Source organism: Balaenoptera musculus, chromosome 8 (assembly GCF_009873245.2).
Source record: "Balaenoptera musculus isolate JJ_BM4_2016_0621 chromosome 8, mBalMus1.pri.v3, whole genome shotgun sequence".
Classification (NCBI taxonomy): Eukaryota; Metazoa; Chordata; class Mammalia; order Artiodactyla; family Balaenopteridae; genus Balaenoptera; species Balaenoptera musculus.
This window is the reverse complement of record NC_045792.1, coordinates 48,261,296-48,282,465: the sequence shown is the minus strand read 5'-3', so window position 1 is coordinate 48,282,465 and position 21,170 is coordinate 48,261,296. Positions and strand designations below refer to the sequence as shown.

The window sequence follows — 21,170 nt, the reverse complement described above, 5'->3', positions numbered from 1 at the left end:
GGAATATTGTCTTGTTTTTTTGGGCCACACCGTGCAGCATGTGGATGTTAGTTCCCTGACCAGGGATCGAACTCACGCCCCCTGCAGTGGAAACGCGGACTCTTAACCACTGGATCGCCAGGGAAGTCCCTGGAATACTGTCTTTTGAAATAAGAGTTGAAGTTTGTGAGAAGAAATAAAAGGAATATTGTATTAAAATCTACAAATTTCATTGTTCATACCCTCTTTACAATGTTCTCGGATTTCAACATAATTTACCTACTTTTAAACTTCCAACTTTTAGGTTCCATTAAATACTACAAAGTAATTTGTTATTCAGCTCAAAATAAGCTTTGGGGAGAAAAATAAGGACCTAATTATTATATATATTAAAAATTTAATAAATACTGTATGATATCTCTATATATGGAATCTAAAAAATAAAACAAACTAGTGAATATAACAAAAAAGAAAACGACTCACAAATATAGAGAACAAACTAGCAGTTACCAGAGAGTGAAGGGGGAGGGGCAAGATAGGAGTAGGTGATCAAGAGGTACAAACTACTATGTAGAAAATAAATAAGCTACAAGGATATATTGTACAGCACAGGGAATCTAGCCCATATTTTATAATAACTATAAATGGAAATAGCCCTTAAAAATTGTGAATCACTGTGGTACACCTGAGACTTACATATATTTCCACTATATTTCAATATTAAAAAAAGAAAAAAAGATTCTCACAGAATAGTTTAACCTAAAATAGACAATTTTAGATTCTAGTTATATTTTCCTGGCTGTCTTTCTTTACAGCCTATTTAACATCTAACGAATGCTTTGAGGGGTTTATACAAAACATTCAGGAAGATATAAGGAGGCATCTAAGCATGTCTACAAATGGAAAGATTTAGCTGACTGAAGAGGTAATCTGGAGGTAGAAATGGAAAATCATACTAGTGTCAAGAAAGACCTGAACTTCTACTATAGGAGTAGGAAGTTTCCTCCTACTCCTATATGGGGTCAGCTCTCTGAAATAATGGACACTTTGTTGGGCAGGTGGGGAAGAGCAAGTTAAAGAATAAGAGCAAAAAAGCACCCATGGGGTGCCCCAGTGTGGGATTAGAGGTGAGCACCAAAGGGAAAGAAAGAATGCTTAGGAAGCAAGAGGGTATATAGGCAGAAAAGAGTAGAGACGGTTACCAAAATCCACTTAATTCTTGTCCTGGAGTTGGACCTACTCCCTCCTCTAGAACTAGATGGAAAGAGCTGGTTTACAGGGGATCAGAGGAACAACCTGACTTATCACCCCACTTCGGAAAAATTGAGGTAGAGATGGAGGACTAGCCAATTTTACTCATTGTAAGAATAAGCTTCCTACTTAAAAGGGTTTTGAGTCTCTGGAATGCTGAGATGCCCACTTCAGTGTGTTCTGAAACCTGTTTCACTTGAGAAACTTCCTTCATAGTCAGTCCCTCACTTACCTTGAAATCCTGTGCAATCTGGTTTTTTTTTTTTTTTATATGTATTTGTATACGTATAGTAACACTAATCTTCATTTATCAATTTCCCCCCTCCTTTCCTTTTAATTAATTAATTTATTTATTTTTGGGTGTGTTGGGTCTTCGTTTCTGTGCGAGGGCTTGCTCTAGTTGTGGCAAGTGGGGTCCACTCTTCATCGCGGTGCGCGGGCCTCTCACTATCGCGGCCTCTCTTGTTGGGGAGCACAGGCTCCAGACGCGCAGGCTCAGCAATTGTGGCTCACGGGCCTAGTCGCTCCACAGCATGTGGGATCTTCCCAGACCAGGGCTCGAACCCGTGTCCCCTGCATTGGCAGGCAGACTCTCAACCACTGCGCCACCAGGGAAGCCCTGCAATCTGGTTTTAACATCTTGCCTATTTCATTAAAATTGCTGTCCTGAATATTATCAATGACTCCTTGCCAAAACCAGTGTGCTTTTCTTAGCCTCTTAATCGCTCTTGGCCCATATACTTCTTCTTCTTCATTTTTCAATTGAATTTTCTTTTTTAAAAATTTTATTTATTTTTGGCTGCGTTGGGTCTTTGTTGCTGCTCACGGGCTTTCTCTAGTTGCAGCGAGTGGGGGCTACTCTTCGTTGCGGTGCACGAGCTTCTCATTGTGGCTTCTCTCATTGTGGAGCACAGGCTCTAGGCGCGTGGGCTTCAGTAGTTGTGGCACACGGGCTCAGTAGTTTTGGCTCATAGGCTCTAGAGCACAGGATCAGTAGTTGTGATGCACAGGCTTAGTTGCTCCGTGGCATGTGGGATCTTCGTGGACCAGGGCTCAAACCTGTGTCCCCTGCATTGGCACACGGATTCTTAACAACTGCACCACCAGGGAAGCCCTATACTTCTTAATCTTTTTTTGCTTTATGTGACAGTGCATGTTTTCCTGTGCTTTTATAGTTTTACTTAGGAATTTTTTAAAAATTAAAAAATACCAGAAGTATAGAAAATAAAGTCTCCTTTCATATCTTTCTTTCTCTATAGTAACCACTGAGTTAACAATTTAGTATAGATCTTTACCAAATTTTGAAAAAAATTTTTAAAAAGTAGTTTTTTGAAATCAGATGACACCACGTATGTATTCTTCTGCCTCCTTTTTCATTTACTCTTACAACTATTTCCATTTTGATTAATGCACGTAGATCTGCATTTCTCCCCCTGTGTAATATTTCATCATATGAATATAGCATAATTTATTTAGCCATTCTTTCCCTGATGTATATTCAAGTTCCTAATTATTTACAAAGTGTTGCAATGACTATCCTAGTACATACAGCTGAGCAAGTTATTTTTGAAGATTTTACAACTGAATAGTTGCTGGTTCAAGGTTAATGTGTACTTAGAATTCTGACAGATACTGCCAAATTGTCCTTCATGGGTCACGCCAATTTAGCCTTTCACCAGCAGGATCTTCAGTGCTTTGTTTAGCCAACCTCTTCCAAAACTCATTATCCATAATCTTTTAGTTTTTATCATTGTGATGCACAAACAGCAGTCTTTCTCTATTGTGAATATCCTTTCTTTTGTAATATGCTCTTGGTATTTTTGTTTTTTGCTCATTAATTTTTCAATCGACTTACCCTTTTTTTTAAAAAAAATTAATTTATTATTTATTTTTGGCTGCATTGGGTCTTCGTTGTTGTGCATGGGCTTTCTCTAGTTGCGGTGAGTGGGGGCTACTCTTCGTTGAGGCGTGCAGGCTTCTCATTGCGGTGGCTTCTCTTGTTGCGGAGCATGGGCTCTAGGTGCACGGGCTTCAGTAGTTGTGGCATGCAGGCTCAGTAGTTGTGGCTCGCAGGCTCTAGAGCGCAGGCTCAGTATTTGTGGCACACGGGCCTAGTTGCTCCACGGCATGTGGGATCTCCCCAGACCAGGGCTTGAACCCATGTCCCCTGCATTGGCAGGTGGAATCTTAACCACTGTGCCACCAGGGAAGCCCCTATCGACTTACTCTTTATCACTGAGTTAAATTGTTAGAAGATAATAAACATTAAGCCTATCTCTGGTCTCAACTTTATGGTAATGTATCTTGTGGCATAAACATTTTAGTTTATATAGTAAACTTTTTTTCTGTGGGGCTTGTTTTGCTTAAGAAGGCCTTCCTAAGATTTATAAAAGAAATTTTCTGTATTTCCTTCTAACACTTTAGTATCTTTAATTCTTCTGAAATTTTTGTATATGGAAATTCTGAAGAGCCCTCATTTCTCTATTTGAAATGCCACCTCTATAATAAACACAAACATAAATAAAAAGGGGGTTATTTCAGGATTTTAGTTTGTTCCACTAATCTATTTGTCCAGTCCTGTTCCAATACTATCATGTTCTAAATACTCTAGCCTTACAGTTCTGATATGTATTTGGGTAAGTCCTCAGTAGTTCCTCTTTTTCAAAAATGTTTTGGTTAATACTGCACATTTATTCTTCCAGATAAATTTTAAAAACATCTTGCCCATCTCCACTAAAAATTACATTAGAATTTGTACTTGAAATGCAACAAATTTACAGTTTGAAGAGAATCGTTATCTTTACAGTACTGAGCCTACTCATGTAGGGAACACAGGTTATCTTTCCATTTATTTGGATCTTCTGTAACATCCATAAATGAAGTTTTATGATTTTTGTCACATAGGTTTTGTTCATTTTAATAATTTACTTTTAAAATATTTATTTATTTGGCTGCTTCGGGTCTTTAGTTGCAGCACATGGGCTCTTTTGTCATGGTGCACGGCCTTCTTTCTATTTGTGGCGTGGGCTACAGAGTGCGCGGGCTCAGTAGTTGTGGCACGTGGGCTCTCTAGTTGTGATGTGCAGGCTCTAGAGTGCACAGGCTTAGTTGCCCCGTGGCATGTGGGATCTTAGTTCCCTGACCAGGGCTCAAACCCGCATCCCCTGCATCAGAAGGTGGATTCTTAACCACTGGACCACGAGGGAAGTCCCTTTGTTCACTTCTTGATAGGTTAATTTCTAGGATATTTTGCCATCATTGCTGCTATTGTGAACAAGATCTTCCTTTACATTTAAAATTTTATTATATCTAGTATATAGGTAATCTTAATTCTGTAGGTTGCTCTGATAGCTTATTTTAATAAACTCTTTATTCTAATATTTAATGGTATTTTACAGTTGTCTTACATTTTCCAGGCATACAATTATCATTTGTCTTAATTTCTTCCTTTCCAATTTCATATTTTATCTTGCTTATTATACTGTGTCCAAAATTCTCAGAACAATGCAGAATTATAGGAATGATAGCAGATAACCTGGACTATGACATTAGCATGCTGTTTATTTCTGGTTGATACCCTTCATCCAGTTAAGCAAACTTCCTTTTATTACTTGCTTAATATGAATTTTATTTTCTTCTTTTAAAATCAGTAATAGATGCTAATTTTTCAAGTGCTTTTTCAGTATCAATTAAGATCATAGTTTTTATCTATTAATGTAGGAAATTTTCATTACTATATTGTCTAATGTTGACCCATCCTGTACTAGTAGGATAAACCCAGCTTGGTTATGACATTATTCTCTAAGTGTACTGCTGGCTTCATAGTTTCCTTAGGATTTTTGCATGTATATTCATAAGTGAGACTGAGGTGTTAAGTTTTTCTTCACTATCCTTGTTTAGATTCTGTTGGGGTTATGCTACCTTCAAAGTTGTAAAGTACTCCATTTTCCTCTATGCCTTGTTCCTAGTGACTTTTGTCTGGGATACGTAAGGCATTCTTATTTTTTTTACATTTTTAATTTATTTTTATTTTTGGTTGCGTTGTGTCTTTGTTGCTGTGTGTGGGCTTTCTCTAGTTGCAGTGAGTGGGGGCTACTCTTTGCTGCGGTGCGTGAGCTTCTCATTGAGGTGGCTTCTCTTGTTGTGGAGCACGGGCTCTAAGGCGTGAAGGCTTCAGTAGTTGTGGCAGGTGGGCTCAGTAGTTGTGGCTCACGGGCTCTAGAGCGCAGGCTCAGTTGTTGTGGCGCATGGGCTTAGTTGCTCCGCGGCATGTGGGATTTTCCCGGACCAGGGCTCGAACCCGTGTCCCCTGCATTGGCAGGCTGATTCTTAACCACTGCGCCACCAGGGAAGCCCAGGCATTCTTTTATAATTATCAGTTTATTAACGTTTTCTAACTCTTGAGCCAATTTTTTTTAATTTATATTTTCCTAAAAAATTGTCCAAGTCAATTTTCAAGATTATTAGTATAAGGTTACACTACATAATTCACTTGTTTTCAAAGTCCCTCATATCTGTAATGTGTTCCCTTTGCTTCTGATATTGTTTTCTCTCCTCTTCTTCCTCAGATTTGCTGTCTATTTATTGTTCTTTTTGAACACCAGCTACTATTATGATCAATTTTATTTTCTATTTCATTAACTTCTGCTTTTATTTTTAATTCCTTTCAAGTTTATTTTGGGAGATTTTACTTTTTCTGCTTCTCTGTGTTTCTGTTTCCTTTTCTGATCCTTTCAACCAAGTGTGTATCCTTTAAGAGTGTGCTGCCTTATTCCCTCAGCCTCAATGTGTTTATCCATACAACAGAGCAAAAAAGTAATGCCTTTACCATTATTATATAACTGGCTACAAACACTGTATTAATTTGGAGTTCAGTCATAGTGGGTTCCAACTCCCCACCACCTAGTTATGTGATCTTGGCCAAATCTTGATTTCTTCACCTGTAAAAACAGAAATAATAATACAGATTAAGTTTAAGACTATTTGCAAATCATTTAGCATAAAAACTGGCCCATATTAATAACTCAATAGATGTCTGGTAAGACAATAGGCCTCAGTTGCCCCATTTCCAAAAATGAGAGGATTGGGCTGACTAATCCCAAATTCCTTTCCAACTGAAAAATTTTACTTTTTTTTCTTACTTTTCTTTTGGCCACGCCGAGCAGCATGCAGCATCTTAGTTCCCCGACCAGGGATCAAACCCATGCCCCCTGCAGTGGAAGCGCAGAGTCTTAACCATTGGACTGCCAGCGAAGTCCCTGAAAAATTTTACTTTCAATCTATCAGTTCATCCACCAGACAATCAACCATCAACCCACTCACTCACCCACACAACAGTTAGTAAACCCTTCCCTTCAACTAAGTATTCTAGATGATGTCATGATGAATAATGATACAGTTTCTACCTTCCAGAAGGTCAGAGTCCGTGGGGGGTAGGGGTGAGCACCAACTGTTAAATAGGTAATTGTAATACAGTATGATAAGTCGTCTAATAAAGGCTGTGGGAATTCAGAGACTTCGAGGAGTATGCACAGCAAAATCAAAGATCTAGGTTGGAAACCTAATGCAGGGACTTAATACTTACTAGCTGTGTACCCTCAGGCAATTAACTTTGGTGCTATACTTCTCTAACTGTAGAAAGGAACAGTAATACTATCCTGGTAGGTTATGTTAAGGATTAAACAGAAAAACTAATATAAAGCGCTCAGTACAGTGCCAGACTCATCATAAGAACTCAACAAATGGAAGTTATTAATGTTACAAAAGGCCATGGAAGTTAAAGAAAGGCATTTACTGTATTTCAAGAGAGGAAAGGTAGGGTCACGGGTATTTGCCAGCTGTGTTCACTAAACAAAACCTGTGGCAAAAGCATGGGAAAAAACAGGGTAAGAGGAGAATCAAGGTGGGTGATGCCCTTGGAGGGCAGAGAATTCTAATTTCTGTGTTTTCAGCTTCTAGCACAAGACCTGACCGATACATTTGCTATAAATATGAATGGACGAATACACGTTATGCAATAGGGTTGCAGAAAAAGATCTGGGCCAAACTGTTGAAAGTAAACATTTTACAGTGAAAGGAACCTTGGAGTCAGGAGACCTGGTGCAGTCTTTTGACTAATGACCTGTGTTTTTATACTGGCTTCACAACTTATCTGCTGTTGGATCTTAGCAAATTACTGATACCCTGAATCTCCTCACCTGTAAAATGGGGATAACACCTACCTTACAAAATTAGTGTGAGAATTAGTACCAAGCGATTATCAAAGAGCCTGGCAGTAGTAACACGCAACAATGATAGCGCTGCAGCTGCTAACTCCTCCGTTAGGTCTTTTGTCCATACTTATGAAATGATTGGGTAAGAATATATTTTCTCCAGTGCTCCAACCAGCACTGAAAAATGACACTCGGTTTGCCGAGGATAAAAGGCCCCGTCTGGCCGAGGCACACACGCAGGTCACCTACGCCGACTGCAGTCCTGGAGTCTCCACGTGCGTCGCCCAGCCACGGCGGGCGCGACCTATGCCAGGCCGTTATAGAGGCGGGGCCTAGACAGGCTGAATGTGAGACCGAGCGGAATTTCACCGAAAACCAGTCCACTCCACCATCTCTAGAGGAGAAGCCTTGGGGGGGAAAAAAAAAAAAAAAAAAAAAAAAAAAAAAGTTGCAGGGAAGCCGGAAGTGACGCACGACCTCGAGGAACCGGAAATGACCGCAGCACGCCGGAAGTTTACTCATTTCCAAGGCGACGGCTCCACCACCGCTGCAACCAGGTGGCTGGAGTCGGGACGCTGGAAAGCGACTCGGAGGAGAGGGTACTCGCAGACGGCGGCCGCCGCCACAGCGAATCGCGGGGAGTAGCAACCAAAGACGGCGGCCGCCGCACCAGCCATCGCGTGTGGAGGATAAACGGCCGGCACGGCCATCGCGGCGACCAATCCAGGGAAAGAGTTAGCGAAGGCCAGGGCTTTAGTCGTAGCGAAGACAGGGAAAGAATCCGTGAAGGCAGCGACCACCGCTGCAGGGTACCGACGGGAAGAGCAAGTGAAGATGTCGGCTTCTCCCGCAATGCCTCGAGAAGGGTCAGTGAAGACCTGGGCCACCGTCGCAGTGTCTCTCAGGAGAGAGTCAGGGGAGACGGTGGCCACCGTCCCAGCAACTCTTGGGAGAGAGTAAGGGGAGACTGCAGCAGCGACGTGAGTTTAAGTGAAGTCGGAAGCCACCCCACTAGTGACTCCGGGGGAACGGTCAGAGGAGACCGCGGCCTCCGTCTCGGTGGGACTTGGGAGGGAGTCAGGGAGGTCCGGGGTCCCCGAACCAGCGACTCCGGGGAGAGAGGCAGTGACGACCACAGCCGCCGCCTCAGTGACTCTTGGGAGGGCGGAAGTGTGGATGGCGGCCGCAGCCTCAGCGGTTCCTGGGAGGAGGGGGTGAGTGAAGACCGCGGCTACGTGGCCAGCGACTCCTCCGTGGTGAGCGTCAGCGAAGACGCCAGCCGCCGCCGCCGCCGCTTCTGGGAGAGAGAAAGCGAAGACGAAGGTTCCCGCTGCCGGGGCTTCTGGGAGAGAACGACGGAGGACGGCGTCCCCGGGCCCAGCGACGACGAGAAAGACAGCCGCTGCTCCACTGGCTCGTGGGTGACAGCGAGCGAAGACCGCCGCAGCAGCAGGGGCCTGGACTCGACTCCTCCCCGGAGTCCGACGGGTCGCACCATGCCCGGGGTGTCCGGTTCAGGCCCCTCCACCTCCTCCACGGAGACTGCGACCCCGTGTGAGTCAGATTACTTCGCTGGCCCTCGTCTCTGCCACACTCCTTTTCTCACTTCAGCTCACAGGAGCTTCGCCCCTTCTGGCAGTTCCCTTTCTCACCTGTTACTCCTCATTTCCCTTAATTGACCTGTTTTCAGTAGGTCCCAAAGCTGCTCACCTGGCCCCTATCCTTCCTCATTTCAGCTTTACTTCCTTTTTTATTTTAATATCTGCGCGCGTTCCTGAGACTTCGTTCCCAGCTGACATCAACTCTTGTTAAAATGTATGGACCCTTTTAAGTTCTTACCGTCTCTGCAGCATTTGACTCTGTGGAGATAATATTAGACTTATCTCATTTTCTTCCTTCCACTCTACTGACTCTATCTATCTATCCATCTATCTATCTATCTATCTATCTACCTATCCTTCCACTCTACTGACTCTATCCATCTATCTATCTATCTATCTACCTACCTACCTACCTACCTACCTACTTATCTACCCTGAATTTTCTTCTATCCTCCTCTTAAAACGTTGCTTTTTTCCTTGGATAGTGCCATCATTAGTGCTTTTTTCCTTGTCATGTACTATGGCTTCAACCCTACTGACGACCCCAGAATCTGTTATTCATTCAGTCATCCAGTAAATATTTATTGAGTGGCTATTATGTGCTTTGTCTTAAGGATATGTAAGCAGAGAAGACAGGCACATTCCTTCCTCCTAGTGGGGAAGATGAATACTCAGCAAGTAATTACTGGTGTGATGAATGCTATAAAGAAGAGTAGAGGGCCATTGGCTCCAGTATAGGGTGAGGTTGGGGATCAGAAAAAGCTGCCTAATACTGAGACACAGCTAACACTGAGAACTCAACTCCAGACCTCTCACTGGAGCTGCAGACTCATATGTACAACTCCTTTCTGCAACTCTTCCATGGGCACCTCAAGATCAACACATTCAAAATATAATTTTGTATTCATATGCCCTCTCTGTCCTTTAGTGTTCGCTGTCTCAGTGGCAGTACACCACTTATGTAACTAAGCCAGACACCTTGGAGTTGTCCCGTTACTTTTCCCTTATTTCACCCACTATATCCATCCAAGTTCAATTCATCCTGTTTCCTTAATACATGTTGAATCTGTCTCCTTTTCTGTTCCTACTGCCATTCACTTGGTTGAGGGTCTCAACCTCTCTGGTGTAGACTACTGTAGATATCTTCCTACATGGTCTCCCTGAGTCTCTACTCTTGCCCTTTGCTCAATGAATTCGCCTCACTGCAGCCAGCCATATAGACTCAGCATTACAAATCTGATCATTCTTATTCTTCTGCTTAAAATCCCTCAATGACTCCCCACTCTCTGCTCAAGTTCAACAAGTTCCAGCACAGCCTGCCTCTTGTCTAATTCTAGCCTCTTTTCCTTCCACTTTATGCTTCAACAATAGGGTGGGTATTTTTATAGTTTCTTGACCTGTCCAGGATGCCTTTCCCCGCATCCATTTCACCTGGCAAATTACTGCTAATCCTTGAAGATTCATCTTAGGTGTTACCTTCTCTAAAAATCTTTTTCTGCTCTCCTTCCCTCCTACCCTAGCTGAGTTAGATGTCTTCTGTGCTTTCATGACTTCTTATGAATATTTCTGTCATTGCTCTTACTACATTATTTTGTAATTTGTGTTTGTATATCTCTGTGAGTTCCTTGAGGATAGAGACCATGTCTTCTTTATCTTTTTATCCTTATGGTAGATACCAGATTAATGTTGAGTGGATGGATGGGTGGATGAATGAATAAATTGGAACGAAATGTGGTGAGAAAAAAGGCTGTCAAATTAGATGGAGCCAAATTATGGGAGGGCATAGACTGTCATACTGAGGGTTTGGATTTGGTTCTCTAGACTAGCAGTGGATAACCAGAAGCAGTTCAGAGTGGAAGAATGAAGTGATCAGAATAGTGTCCTTGTATACAATGGATTAGAGCATCCCTGTATAAAATGTATTAGAGTGGGTAGAACATCATTTGTAGATCTTGCAGTACTAGTTTAAAGGAGAATAATGGAAGTCCCTGGAGGTCCAGTGGTTAAGACTCCGTGCTTCCACTGCATGGGGCATGGGTTCGATCCCTGGTCGGGGAACTAAGACCCCACATGCCTTACGGCATGGCCAAAATATAAAAAAAACAAACATAAAGGAGAGTAATGAAGGTCTGACCTAGGGGATTAACATCATTAAACATTTACCAAGTGGTTTGGTTTTCTCGGGGTGCTTCCTTACTCTCTTTCCCGTATGCATAGACCTTAATTGTTCTTCAAAGACTTGCTCGAGTGTTTCCTCCTCCTCCTTTATTTTACCTGTAATCTCTTAGGATGTTACTGTCAGGTTTTCGATTTCATTGAATTTATCCCAATAGATTTTAAAGTGTCAGTGGAAAGAAAATGTCTTAAATCCATATCTATTCATTGTGTTATCGTAGTGCCTGGCATATGGTAAATGCTCAGAAAGGACTTTTGAGTAAAATGCATAGCATTTTGCTAAGGGTTGGTGTAAGATATGATTTCAGCCGTCAAGAAATTAACATGCTAATTGTGGAGAGAGGACATATACATAGATAAATAGTAATACAAGGCTGCATAGATTATCTGCCAGAGGTGTTGGTGAGTTCTTTTCAAAACAATTTGAGGTCAGGAATTGTGCCTGTTTGTTTGGTTTAGGAAATGCTTTGATTGAACTATTTACTTCTTCCTTCTCCAACAACTGTCTGTTCGTGCTTAGATACTTTTATTACTTCTGGTTCACAATGCACATTAAAATATTTCATGGTACAATAAGGCTGACAATCCAGTCTTGATGTTTGGAACATTATATTATAAAATATAAGACGCTAGAATATACGAAGTAAAAATTGTGACCTGCCATTCCTTTCTTAGTGTAGGACATATGAGAAAGATATGAAAAATATTAGTAAAATATATCTGCCTATGTGAGATAAGGTTCTGGTAAAGTCTTTTTCACTGGAGAGTAGGCCTTTGTTACAGAGAATAGCTGGGCAGATTTCAAAGTGGTTACCTCTCTCCTCCTTTACCAAAGACATGAGGTGATTTTTCTTGGTTTTTCACAGTGATAACCTGGTGGAGTTTTGAAGGTAAAATCTATGAAAATGAGGGGACCTCCTCTAAGACTATGGCCCCGAGGAGTTTCTCACTGTTAGGCTACTACATACCCAGCCCCCAGCAATTTGTCAAAATTACTATTTAAGTGCTTTTAGAAGCTTATGGTTCTAGTGGCTTCTGATCCAGGTAAGCTGAACTTGACCGTGTTTCTCTGTATTTGCCTGTCTCTCCAAATTCAGGGTGGCCGTTTGTCCTGAGACCTCAATTCTTTGATGAGTGCAAAAAAAGTTGTTGACTTTCAGTTTGTTCTGCTTTTTTCCTGTATGGATGGGGGTGAAACGTCTATGCTCTTTACATATTAGAGCTGAAATTGAAGTCAGATTAAGATGTTAATCACAAACATCTTTGTAGTAAATTATTTGGAAAGCCAAAGTGATTTTGTACTTTCAGTTTGATCATTGCTTTAGTCTTTTTTTAGTTTTGTAATATATTTTAAGCAATTTTGTTTTTCAGTAGGTGCCAGGAAGAAAGTGCATTTTGGTAGCATACATGATGCAGTACGTGCTGGAGATGTAAAGCAGCTTTCAGAAATAGTAGAACGTGGTGCCAGCATTAATGAAGTTGACGTTCTCCATAAATTTACCCCTTTACATTGGACAGCACATTCTGGCAGTTTGGAGGTAAGAAACTATATAAATTATTAAACTGAGGTAAGTTTAGCGCTGTTGACAGTTTTGTAAATTTAGCAAACAGGACTGAGGCCTTATGCTAGGCACTGAAAACATTTTTCTTTTCTTTTTTTTTTTAAATTTATTTTATTGAAGTATAGTTGATTTACAATGTTTTGTTAATTTCTGCTGTGCAGCAGAGTGATTCAGTTATACATTTATATACAAATATTTTTCTTTTCAGTTCAGTCTAACATTTGGGTGTTCTGGTTACCTTTGTAGTAAGTTATCCTAAAACTTGGTGGTATAAAATAACCATTTATTTATGCTCAGGAGTGAACCAGGAATTTGGATTTCAGGGACAGCTTGTCTCTACTCCATGATGTTTGGGGCTCCACCTAGAAGATTTAAAAGCCAGGGCTGGAATCTTCTGAAGGCTTATTCACGCAGACATCTGGTAGTAGATGCTGGCTGTAGGCTGGGCCCCTTGACCCCTCTCCACGGGGGTCTTTTTCTGAGGTCCCCACACGTGGGTTAGTCTGTGCTTCCTCACAGGGTGGCGGCTGGGTTCCTAAGGCAAGCATAGAGGGTAACTTGCAGAGGATAACGTAATGCATACCTGGCTCTATCAAATCCTAATATTTTTGCTGTAGTTACTTCAGATTTTTGGAAAAGAAATGGAGTATCACAGATACATTTGAAGTCCCTGAGCACCCCTCCCAGGTGTCATTTCTCTCCTTCCAACTCCAGAGATAACTATTACCCTGAATTTGGTGTTTATTATTACCGTATATGTTTTATGCTGTTATTACATGTGATTATATCACTGTTTTAAAGGACATGTTTTATATAAATGTCATCATATTATTTGTATCATTCTGCAACTTGCTTTTTTTGTTCAACAATGTGTTTTTGCATTTTAACGACATGGTTACATATATGTACTCTAGTTCATTCCTTTCAGCCATGTTGTAATAGTCTATTCTTAGATGAATATCAGAATTTATTGATTTTTTGATTGATGGATATTTCATTGGTTTCAATTTTTCACTAGTACAAGCAGTGCTTAGTGAATATTTTTATGCACAATTTCTTTTTTTTATTAATTTATTTTATTGAAGTATAGTTGATTTACAGTGTTGTCTTAATTTCCACTGTACGGCAAAGTGATTCAGTTATACGTATGTATATACATTCTTTTTCATATTCTTTTCCATTATAGTGTATCACAGGATATTGACTATAGTTCCCTGTGCTGTACAGTAGGACCTTGTTGTTTATCCATTCTGTATATAATAGCTTGCATCTGCTAATCCCAAACTCCCAATCCACCCCTCTCCCACCCCCCTCCCCCTTGGCAACTACAAGTCTGTTCTCTATGGCTGTGAGTCTGTTTCTGTTTCATAGATAAGTTCATTTGTATGCACAACTTCTTATTCTTGGGCTGTGTGCAAAGCCAACTGGAATTTTTCTCATGATTCATGGTTGTGTGGGGGGAGCTTATTTTAGCTATTACATTTCCCCAGTCTGTAGGCTGCAGTAGGTCTATTCACTGTGCAACTCTCTTTTTTCCCTGCCACACAAACAGAGTCTGCTTTCCATGAATATGGCTTCTCTGTGTGATTTCTTTGTTTGGGCTTTTCTGCTTTTTGGAACCAAATCTGGTCCAAAGAATCTCTCTCCACCAGTTTGTGTGCCCCACTTGAACTGTGGTGTTTGCTTTGGCCTTTTAGTGGCTTCCTCTCACCTGGGAGAAATGTGCCTTGACGGGTCTTTCTGTGCTTGCAGCCCTGCGTGGGGATTTTCTGTGCTGTTTCCTCCCACATCCCTGTTTGATCTATACTTTGGCAGCTTTCCCATCTGTTTTGTGGTTTCAGATATCTCCTAGCTTCATCAAAGATGGGGTTTTCTTGCTCTTTTTTTATTTTTTAAATGATTTTGAAGAGAGGAGGAAATACTGATTTTACTCTGCCATATTTCAAATAGGATAGCACTTGTTGCTATACGATTTATTTCATCTCTTTCCTGGGATCTTTTCAGCTTCTCTGATTAACCTACCCTGCCTTCTCTAAAATTAGTGGTTTTCTTTATGCTCTTGCCAATGGGTGTCTCTCTTCAACTTTACACTCTCTCTCCAGGCCATTTTAGACTTCCTTGGCTTAATCACTTCTACATAATAATTCATTGATTCGCTTTCTCTCCAGAATTTGAATTCTGGTTTCTGCATCCGGCGCTTATCAACAGCTCATGCATATCTGACTGGCATCTTAAATTTAGTTGGTCTAAAACTAAACTGTTATTCTTTTCCCTCCCTTTCTTAGTTTTCCAGGCTAATGTCCTTTGCATCACATTGAGTTGTCTCAGGATTTTACAGAAGCAAAACACAGTATCAACATTTGTCTAGGTCAAGTGCTTCATGATGCACATTGATATAGTGAGAACTGATCCCTAAGTCAGTTGATTCTGTTCCGTCTTTGTCTCTCAAATTTGTCCTTTCCACCTTCATAGCCACTGCCTTAGAGCTACTTGATTTCCTTCTTTCCTGTCTTGTCTACTTCTAGTTCATAACTGGCATACAAAATTATTGCTCTAAAACAAAAATCTGCTATTACTTAAAACCTTCCTTAAGTCCCTGTAGTGACTCTCTATACCCTGTAGGATAAAGTTTAAGCTATTTAATATGGTAGAATTGCCTCTCCAACCTCATCTCCCATCAGACTTGTTTTATGCTGCAGTACTGGTGACTACTGTCATTTCCCAAACTAGTCCACTGTTTCATATTATCATAGACTGTGTACATGCCGTTTCGTCTGCCTGGTCTCACCTCTTCCCAGTGGTTAGCTTGTTGAAATCCAGGTCAGGTAGCACCCACTTGGCAGGGCCTTCTGTTTTCCCCGCTCAGTATCCTCCAACTAGCAACTTTTCCCTCAATTTTATACACATTTAAAAAATTGTATTTATCACATTGAATTGCATTCTCTGTTAGATATTTTTTAATATTTTTTTATTTTTTTAAAGGAACTCCGTTATTTATTTATTTATTTATGGCTGTGTTGGGTCTTCGTTTCTGTGCGAGGGCTTTCTCTAGTTGCGGCAAGCAGGGGCCACTCTTCATCGCGGTGCACGGGCCTCTCACTATCGCGGCCTCTCCTGTTGCGGAGCACAGGCTCCAGACGCGCAGGCCTGGAATAGTGGCTCACGGGCCTAGTTGCTCTGCGGCATGTGGGATCTTCCCAGACCAGGGCTCGAACCCGTGTCCCCTGCATTAGCAGGCAGATTCTCAACCACTGCGCCACCAGGGAAGCCCTTTAATAGGGAAGCCCTTTAATATTTTTTTAAAAAAATATTTATTTATTTATTTTTTATTTATTTGGCTGTGCCGGGTCTTAGTTGCGGCATGCGAGATGTAGTTCCCTGTCCAGGGATCGAACCCGGGCCCCCTGAATTGGGAGCACGGAGTCTTAACCACTGGACCGCCAGGGAAGTCCCTCTCTGTTAGATTTTGAGCTCTTTGAAGGTACCATTTGGGTTTTATTTATCTTTTTTTCCACAGCATCTAGCATAGTGTCTGGCATATTGGAGTCACATTGCGGGTTCCCAATAAATGTTTGTTGTATTGATGAATTTGTTGAATTAAATTTATATTTTTACTGTCTAGCATAGTGCATAGCAGCTGTTCAAGAAATGTTTGTTAAATTTTAACACAAATAAATCTAAATCAAAAGGTTTTGGCGCCTTTCTACTTTCCCATTTGAGGATCATCTCCTAATTCTCTACTTGAGTACTGCATTAATACCTTTACATTTTATTATCCTTTCTGAAATTTCTTAAGACTCATGGTACTTATGTTGGTAGTATAAAATGATCACTAAATTAACAGCTGGTGAAAACTGTGCTTTGTTAGACTTCATTTTTTTTCTCCTGTCAGATGAAATCAGCTTTTGAGCCCCTGTAGGAAACTTTTATTTCAGATATACTTTGCACCTTCAGAATTTTCTTTTTTTAAAAAAATTTCTGTCTCTTTATTTTCTAGTTGATGAATCATTGTCATCATATTTTTGTTTAATTCATTAAACATAAATTTTTTAAAATTAATTAATTTATTTGGCTGCATTGGGTCTTCATTGCTGCGTGCGGGCTTTCTCTAGTTGCAGCGAGCGGGGGCTACTTTTCGTTGCAGTGTGCAGGCTTCTCATTGAGGTGACTTCTCTTGTTGCGGAGCCCAGGCTCTAGGTGTGCGGGCTTCAGTAGTTGTGGCACGTGGGCTCAGTAGTTGTGGTGCACAGGCTTAGTTGCTCCACGGCATGTGGGATCTTCCTGGACCAGGGCTCCAACCGGTACCCCCTGCATTGGCAGGGGGGTTTTTAACCACTGTGCTAACAGGGAAGTCCCAACATAAGTTCTTTAAAAAATAATCTCTTTTAGTTCTCTAAAGCTATATGTAATAGCTGCTTTGAAGTCTTTATTTATTTATTTATTTATGGCTGTGTTGGGTCTTCGTTTCTGTGCGAGGGCTGTCTCCAGTTGTGGCAAGCGGGGGCCACTCTTCATTGTGGTGCGCGGGCCTCTCACTATCGCGGCCTCTCTTGTTGCGGAGCACAGGCTCCAGACGCGCAGGCTCAGTAATTGTGGCTCACGGGCCCAGCTGCTCCGCAGCATGTGGGATCTTCCCAGACCAGAGCTTGAACCCGTGTCCCCTGCATTGGCAGGCAGATTCTCAACCATTGCGCCACCAGGGAAGCCCCTGCTTTGAAGTCTTTCTGAGTTGAGCATCTGGGCCCTCTCAGAGATGGTTTCTTTTTTTTTTCTTTTTTTTTTTGTCCACACCTCATGGCATGTGGGATCTTAGTTCCCTGACCAGGGATGGGACCCGTGCCCCCTGCATTGGAATTGCGGAGTCTTAACCACTGGACCGCCAGGGAAGTACCTCAGAGATGGTTTCTATCGATTCCTTTTTTTTCCTGTGTATGTGTTATACATTCTTGTTTTCTTTGTATGTCTCATAATTTTTTAGTTTGGACATTTTGAAAACTGGACATTTAATTTTTATTTTTTGCAGTGCTTAGTATTTATTAGGTGCCTTGAGTTTTGGTATGTATTGACAAAATATATTGTCTATTCCTCACAATAACTTTGATATTAGAATTCTTTTTTAAAAAAATTTTGTTGAAGTATAGTTGATCTACAATGTTGTGTTAATTTCTGCTGTACAGCAAAGTGACTCAGTTATACATATATATCCTTTTTATTTAATATTTATTTATTTATTTATTCTAGGCTGCATTGGGTCTTCGTTGCTGCGCACGGGCTTTCTCTAGTTGTGGCGAGTGGGGGCTATTCTTCATTGCGGTGCGCGGGCTTCTCATTGCGGTGGCTTCTCTTGTTGCGGAGCATGGGCTCTAGGCATGGGGGCTTCAGTAGTTGTGGCACAGGGGCTTAGTTGCTCCACGGCATGTGGGATCTTCCCAGACTAGGGATCGAACCCTTGCCCCCTGCAGTGGAAGCGTGGCGTCCTAACCACTGGACTGCCAGGGAATTCCCCTCTTGTTTTTATTTTTAAGCCTGGCTTCATAGGGGTCACCCCTGGGTCAGCGTAGCTTAGTGATCAGCCAGTGATTAATCAGAGGTTGTGCCTAGATACCTTGAGCCAGTAAGGAGTCCATCTTTTGCTGATAGATCTGTGTATGGTTTGGGGAATGTTTTCAAAGTCCAAGCAGTATACAAGTCAGCCTGGCTTTTTTTTTTTTTTTTTCCCCCTGTGTTTTCAAGGCCTTATGTCTAGCCAAGAATGTCTAGCCAACTTGGGACCTCTTCAGTCTTTCCTGAGTATGAGTGACTTTGTATATGTACACAGCTTTTTAGATCACAAGGGATAAGCGGAATCTTAGCAAGGCCCACTTTGGCTGTCTCATTTCTTGTATTTTTCTGTTAATTTTCTAGGTGGTTTTTAGTTTTGTTGTTTGCCCTAACAAGTATCATGACTTCAGGCTAGCTCTGATGTTGGCTTTCCTAAATTGTTGCCACTGAGGATTAGAATTGTTTTTGAAAATGTGCCTGGGCCTGACCTTTTCAGTCCCTCCAGCAGGGCAGTGGAGCTGTCCACCTGGGTAGAACTTATGCATCATGACGCTGGGGGTAAGGATCCTTGTAGTCCCAGGCTACTATGCCACAGGCTCTCCCTGTTCTAACTGAGAATCAGTAGATTTTTCTTGAATAAATGCTTCTCATTTTGTTGTATGCCTTCCAGAGTCTTTAAATGGTTTTTTTTGGCCGCACCACGTAGCATGTGTGATCTTAGTTCCCCAACCAGGGATCAAACCCGTGCCCCCTGCAGTGGAAGCTCGGAGGCCTAACCACTGGACCGCCAAGGAATTCCCTAAATGGTTGTTTTTGACAACTTTGTCTAGCTTTGTCATTGCTTCTTGGGGAGGATTTACCAAGCTCCTCACTTACCCATTTCTGAAGTCCTGCTGATTGGTCAGTTGATTTTTGACAAAGATGCAAAGGCAATCTAATGGAGAACAGATAGTATTTTTACTAAATGGTGCTGGCACAGTTGGACAGTCATACGTAAGAAAGTGAGCCTCAACTCATACTTGGTACCATATGTAAAAATGTACTGAAAGCGATGATAAACAAATGTAAAACTTAACCTTATAGAACTTCTAGAAGAAAACATAGGAGTACTCAGTGAGTTACAAATCTTTGCTCAGTGAGTTACAAATCTTTGCAAATCATAAATATGACTAAGAACTTATAGCCAGAATATATGAGACTCTCACAATTCAATAGTAAGAAAACAGCCCAATTAAAAACGGGCAAATGACTTCAATAGACACTTTCTCAAAGAGGACATGTGGCTGGTAATGAGCACATGAAAAAAGTGTTCAACATCATTAGCCATTAGGGAAATGCAAATTAAAACCACAATTAGGTGTCACTACACACCTATTAGTATGGCAAAACAAAAACAAAAACATAACCCAGAGAAATGATAATAGCAAATATTGACAAGGATATGGAGCGACTAGAACTCTCATACACTGCTGGTAGAAATGTAAAATGGTACAGTCACTTTGGAAAACAGTTTGGCAGTTTCTTACAAAGTTAAACAACATATACTTACCTGTGTCCCAGAAATCTCACTTCTGCATATTTACCCCGGAGAGATAAATAACTTGTACATGAATGTTTACAGTGGTTTTATTCTCCAGTACCTGTACAGTGTTAGCATATAGTTGGTTCTCCATAAATATTTGTTGAGTAAATGAATGACTTACTGTGATTATTAGTGAGGTTCACCTCCACCCCCCATATTTTATTGGCCATTAATCTCCATGACAGGCAAATGATACCTAAATGATTAGCCTTTTCAAAAAATGATATCGCAATGATCGATGTGACAGTGTATCCCAATGATACAATCAATTCTTTTATAAAGAAAGAAACTTCTCTAAGGTAGAATCTACAAACTTGAACATATAAAGACAGTAACACTATATGTGGCACAGACCTCTAGTACTGAACTATATTGAGACTTAAGTTAATTTTAAAAAATCGTAAATGAAGATGTATTTTACTCCCCCACTTTGTTTAATATGCCACTTATTTTCTTAGAAAGTATCATCAGAATTACAGTGTCTTCTGTGATGCAGAAGTTTCTGGACCCATTTAAAGATCTATGGCAGAGATTGTAAATTGGCAGCCATTGAGTGAATTTGACCACAGATGTGTTTTGTTTGGCTTGTAGAGTATTGGTCAAACATAAGATATGGACCAGCATTTCACTCACTGCAAAAACCGGCTGGGATTAAGTAGTATTTCACCTTGTGGACGAGGAATGTGGTCTCCAGTTTGCCACAGCTCCTACCACTCCATAGTGTTTACCCAACAGTAAGGCCAAATGTGGGTTACCATATCATTGTGCTTGTGCTTTTGTTTTTCTTATACCTGGCCCCCTCATTCACTTATGATGCTTCTCAGGCTGTAGTATTTCATGATGATAGACTAACTTTAAAGACATAAAAATGTTAAAAATATCTGCTAACATGGTTAACATGGGTATTTTCTTAACGTAGTGTCTTCATTGGCTCCTCTGGCATGGAGCTGATCTCTCACAAGTAACCGTGAGAGGTTGGACAGCAGCTCACATAGCTGCAATCAGGGGACAGGATGCTTGCATGCAGGTAATAATAACTTTGGTTACTTTCTAAAAAAATTCAATAAGTTTAATTACTTTAGCATAGTTCTGTTGGGCTATTGCCTTTATTCTAATAATTTGATCCCATAGACTTAGTAGTTCTATGTTCTAAACAAAAACTTACTGGATTCCAGGACTCAGATATTTTGGTACCAACTGTCACTCAAACAGATTGTATAAGATTGGAAATTATATTATCTCTAAAGTAGTTGGCCATCTGTTTGGG

The 21,170-nt window shown here is 41.0% G+C and overlaps 1 protein-coding gene across 7 annotated transcripts in view; it reads left to right on the top strand.

Annotated features, from left to right (window-relative positions):
• The first annotated feature begins 7,983 nt into the window (after nucleotides 1-7,983).
• Nucleotides 7,984-21,170, top strand: part of ANKRD42 (ankyrin repeat domain 42) — a 76,424-nt gene continuing 63,237 nt past the window's right edge. For 6 of the 7 annotated variants that reach the window (XR_005020877.1, XM_036860055.1, XM_036860050.1 and 3 more), the window contains exons 1-3: nucleotides 7,984-8,996; nucleotides 12,590-12,756; nucleotides 20,823-20,930. Coding sequence is in view for 6 of the 7 variants with exons in the window: in XM_036860055.1 (XP_036715950.1) it covers nucleotides 8,939-8,996; nucleotides 12,590-12,756; nucleotides 20,823-20,930 (333 nt within the window). In the remaining variant the exon portion in view is untranslated. The remainder of the gene's footprint in view (nucleotides 8,997-12,589; nucleotides 12,757-20,822; nucleotides 20,931-21,170) is intronic. The other variant, XM_036860053.1, reaches the window with a different exon arrangement.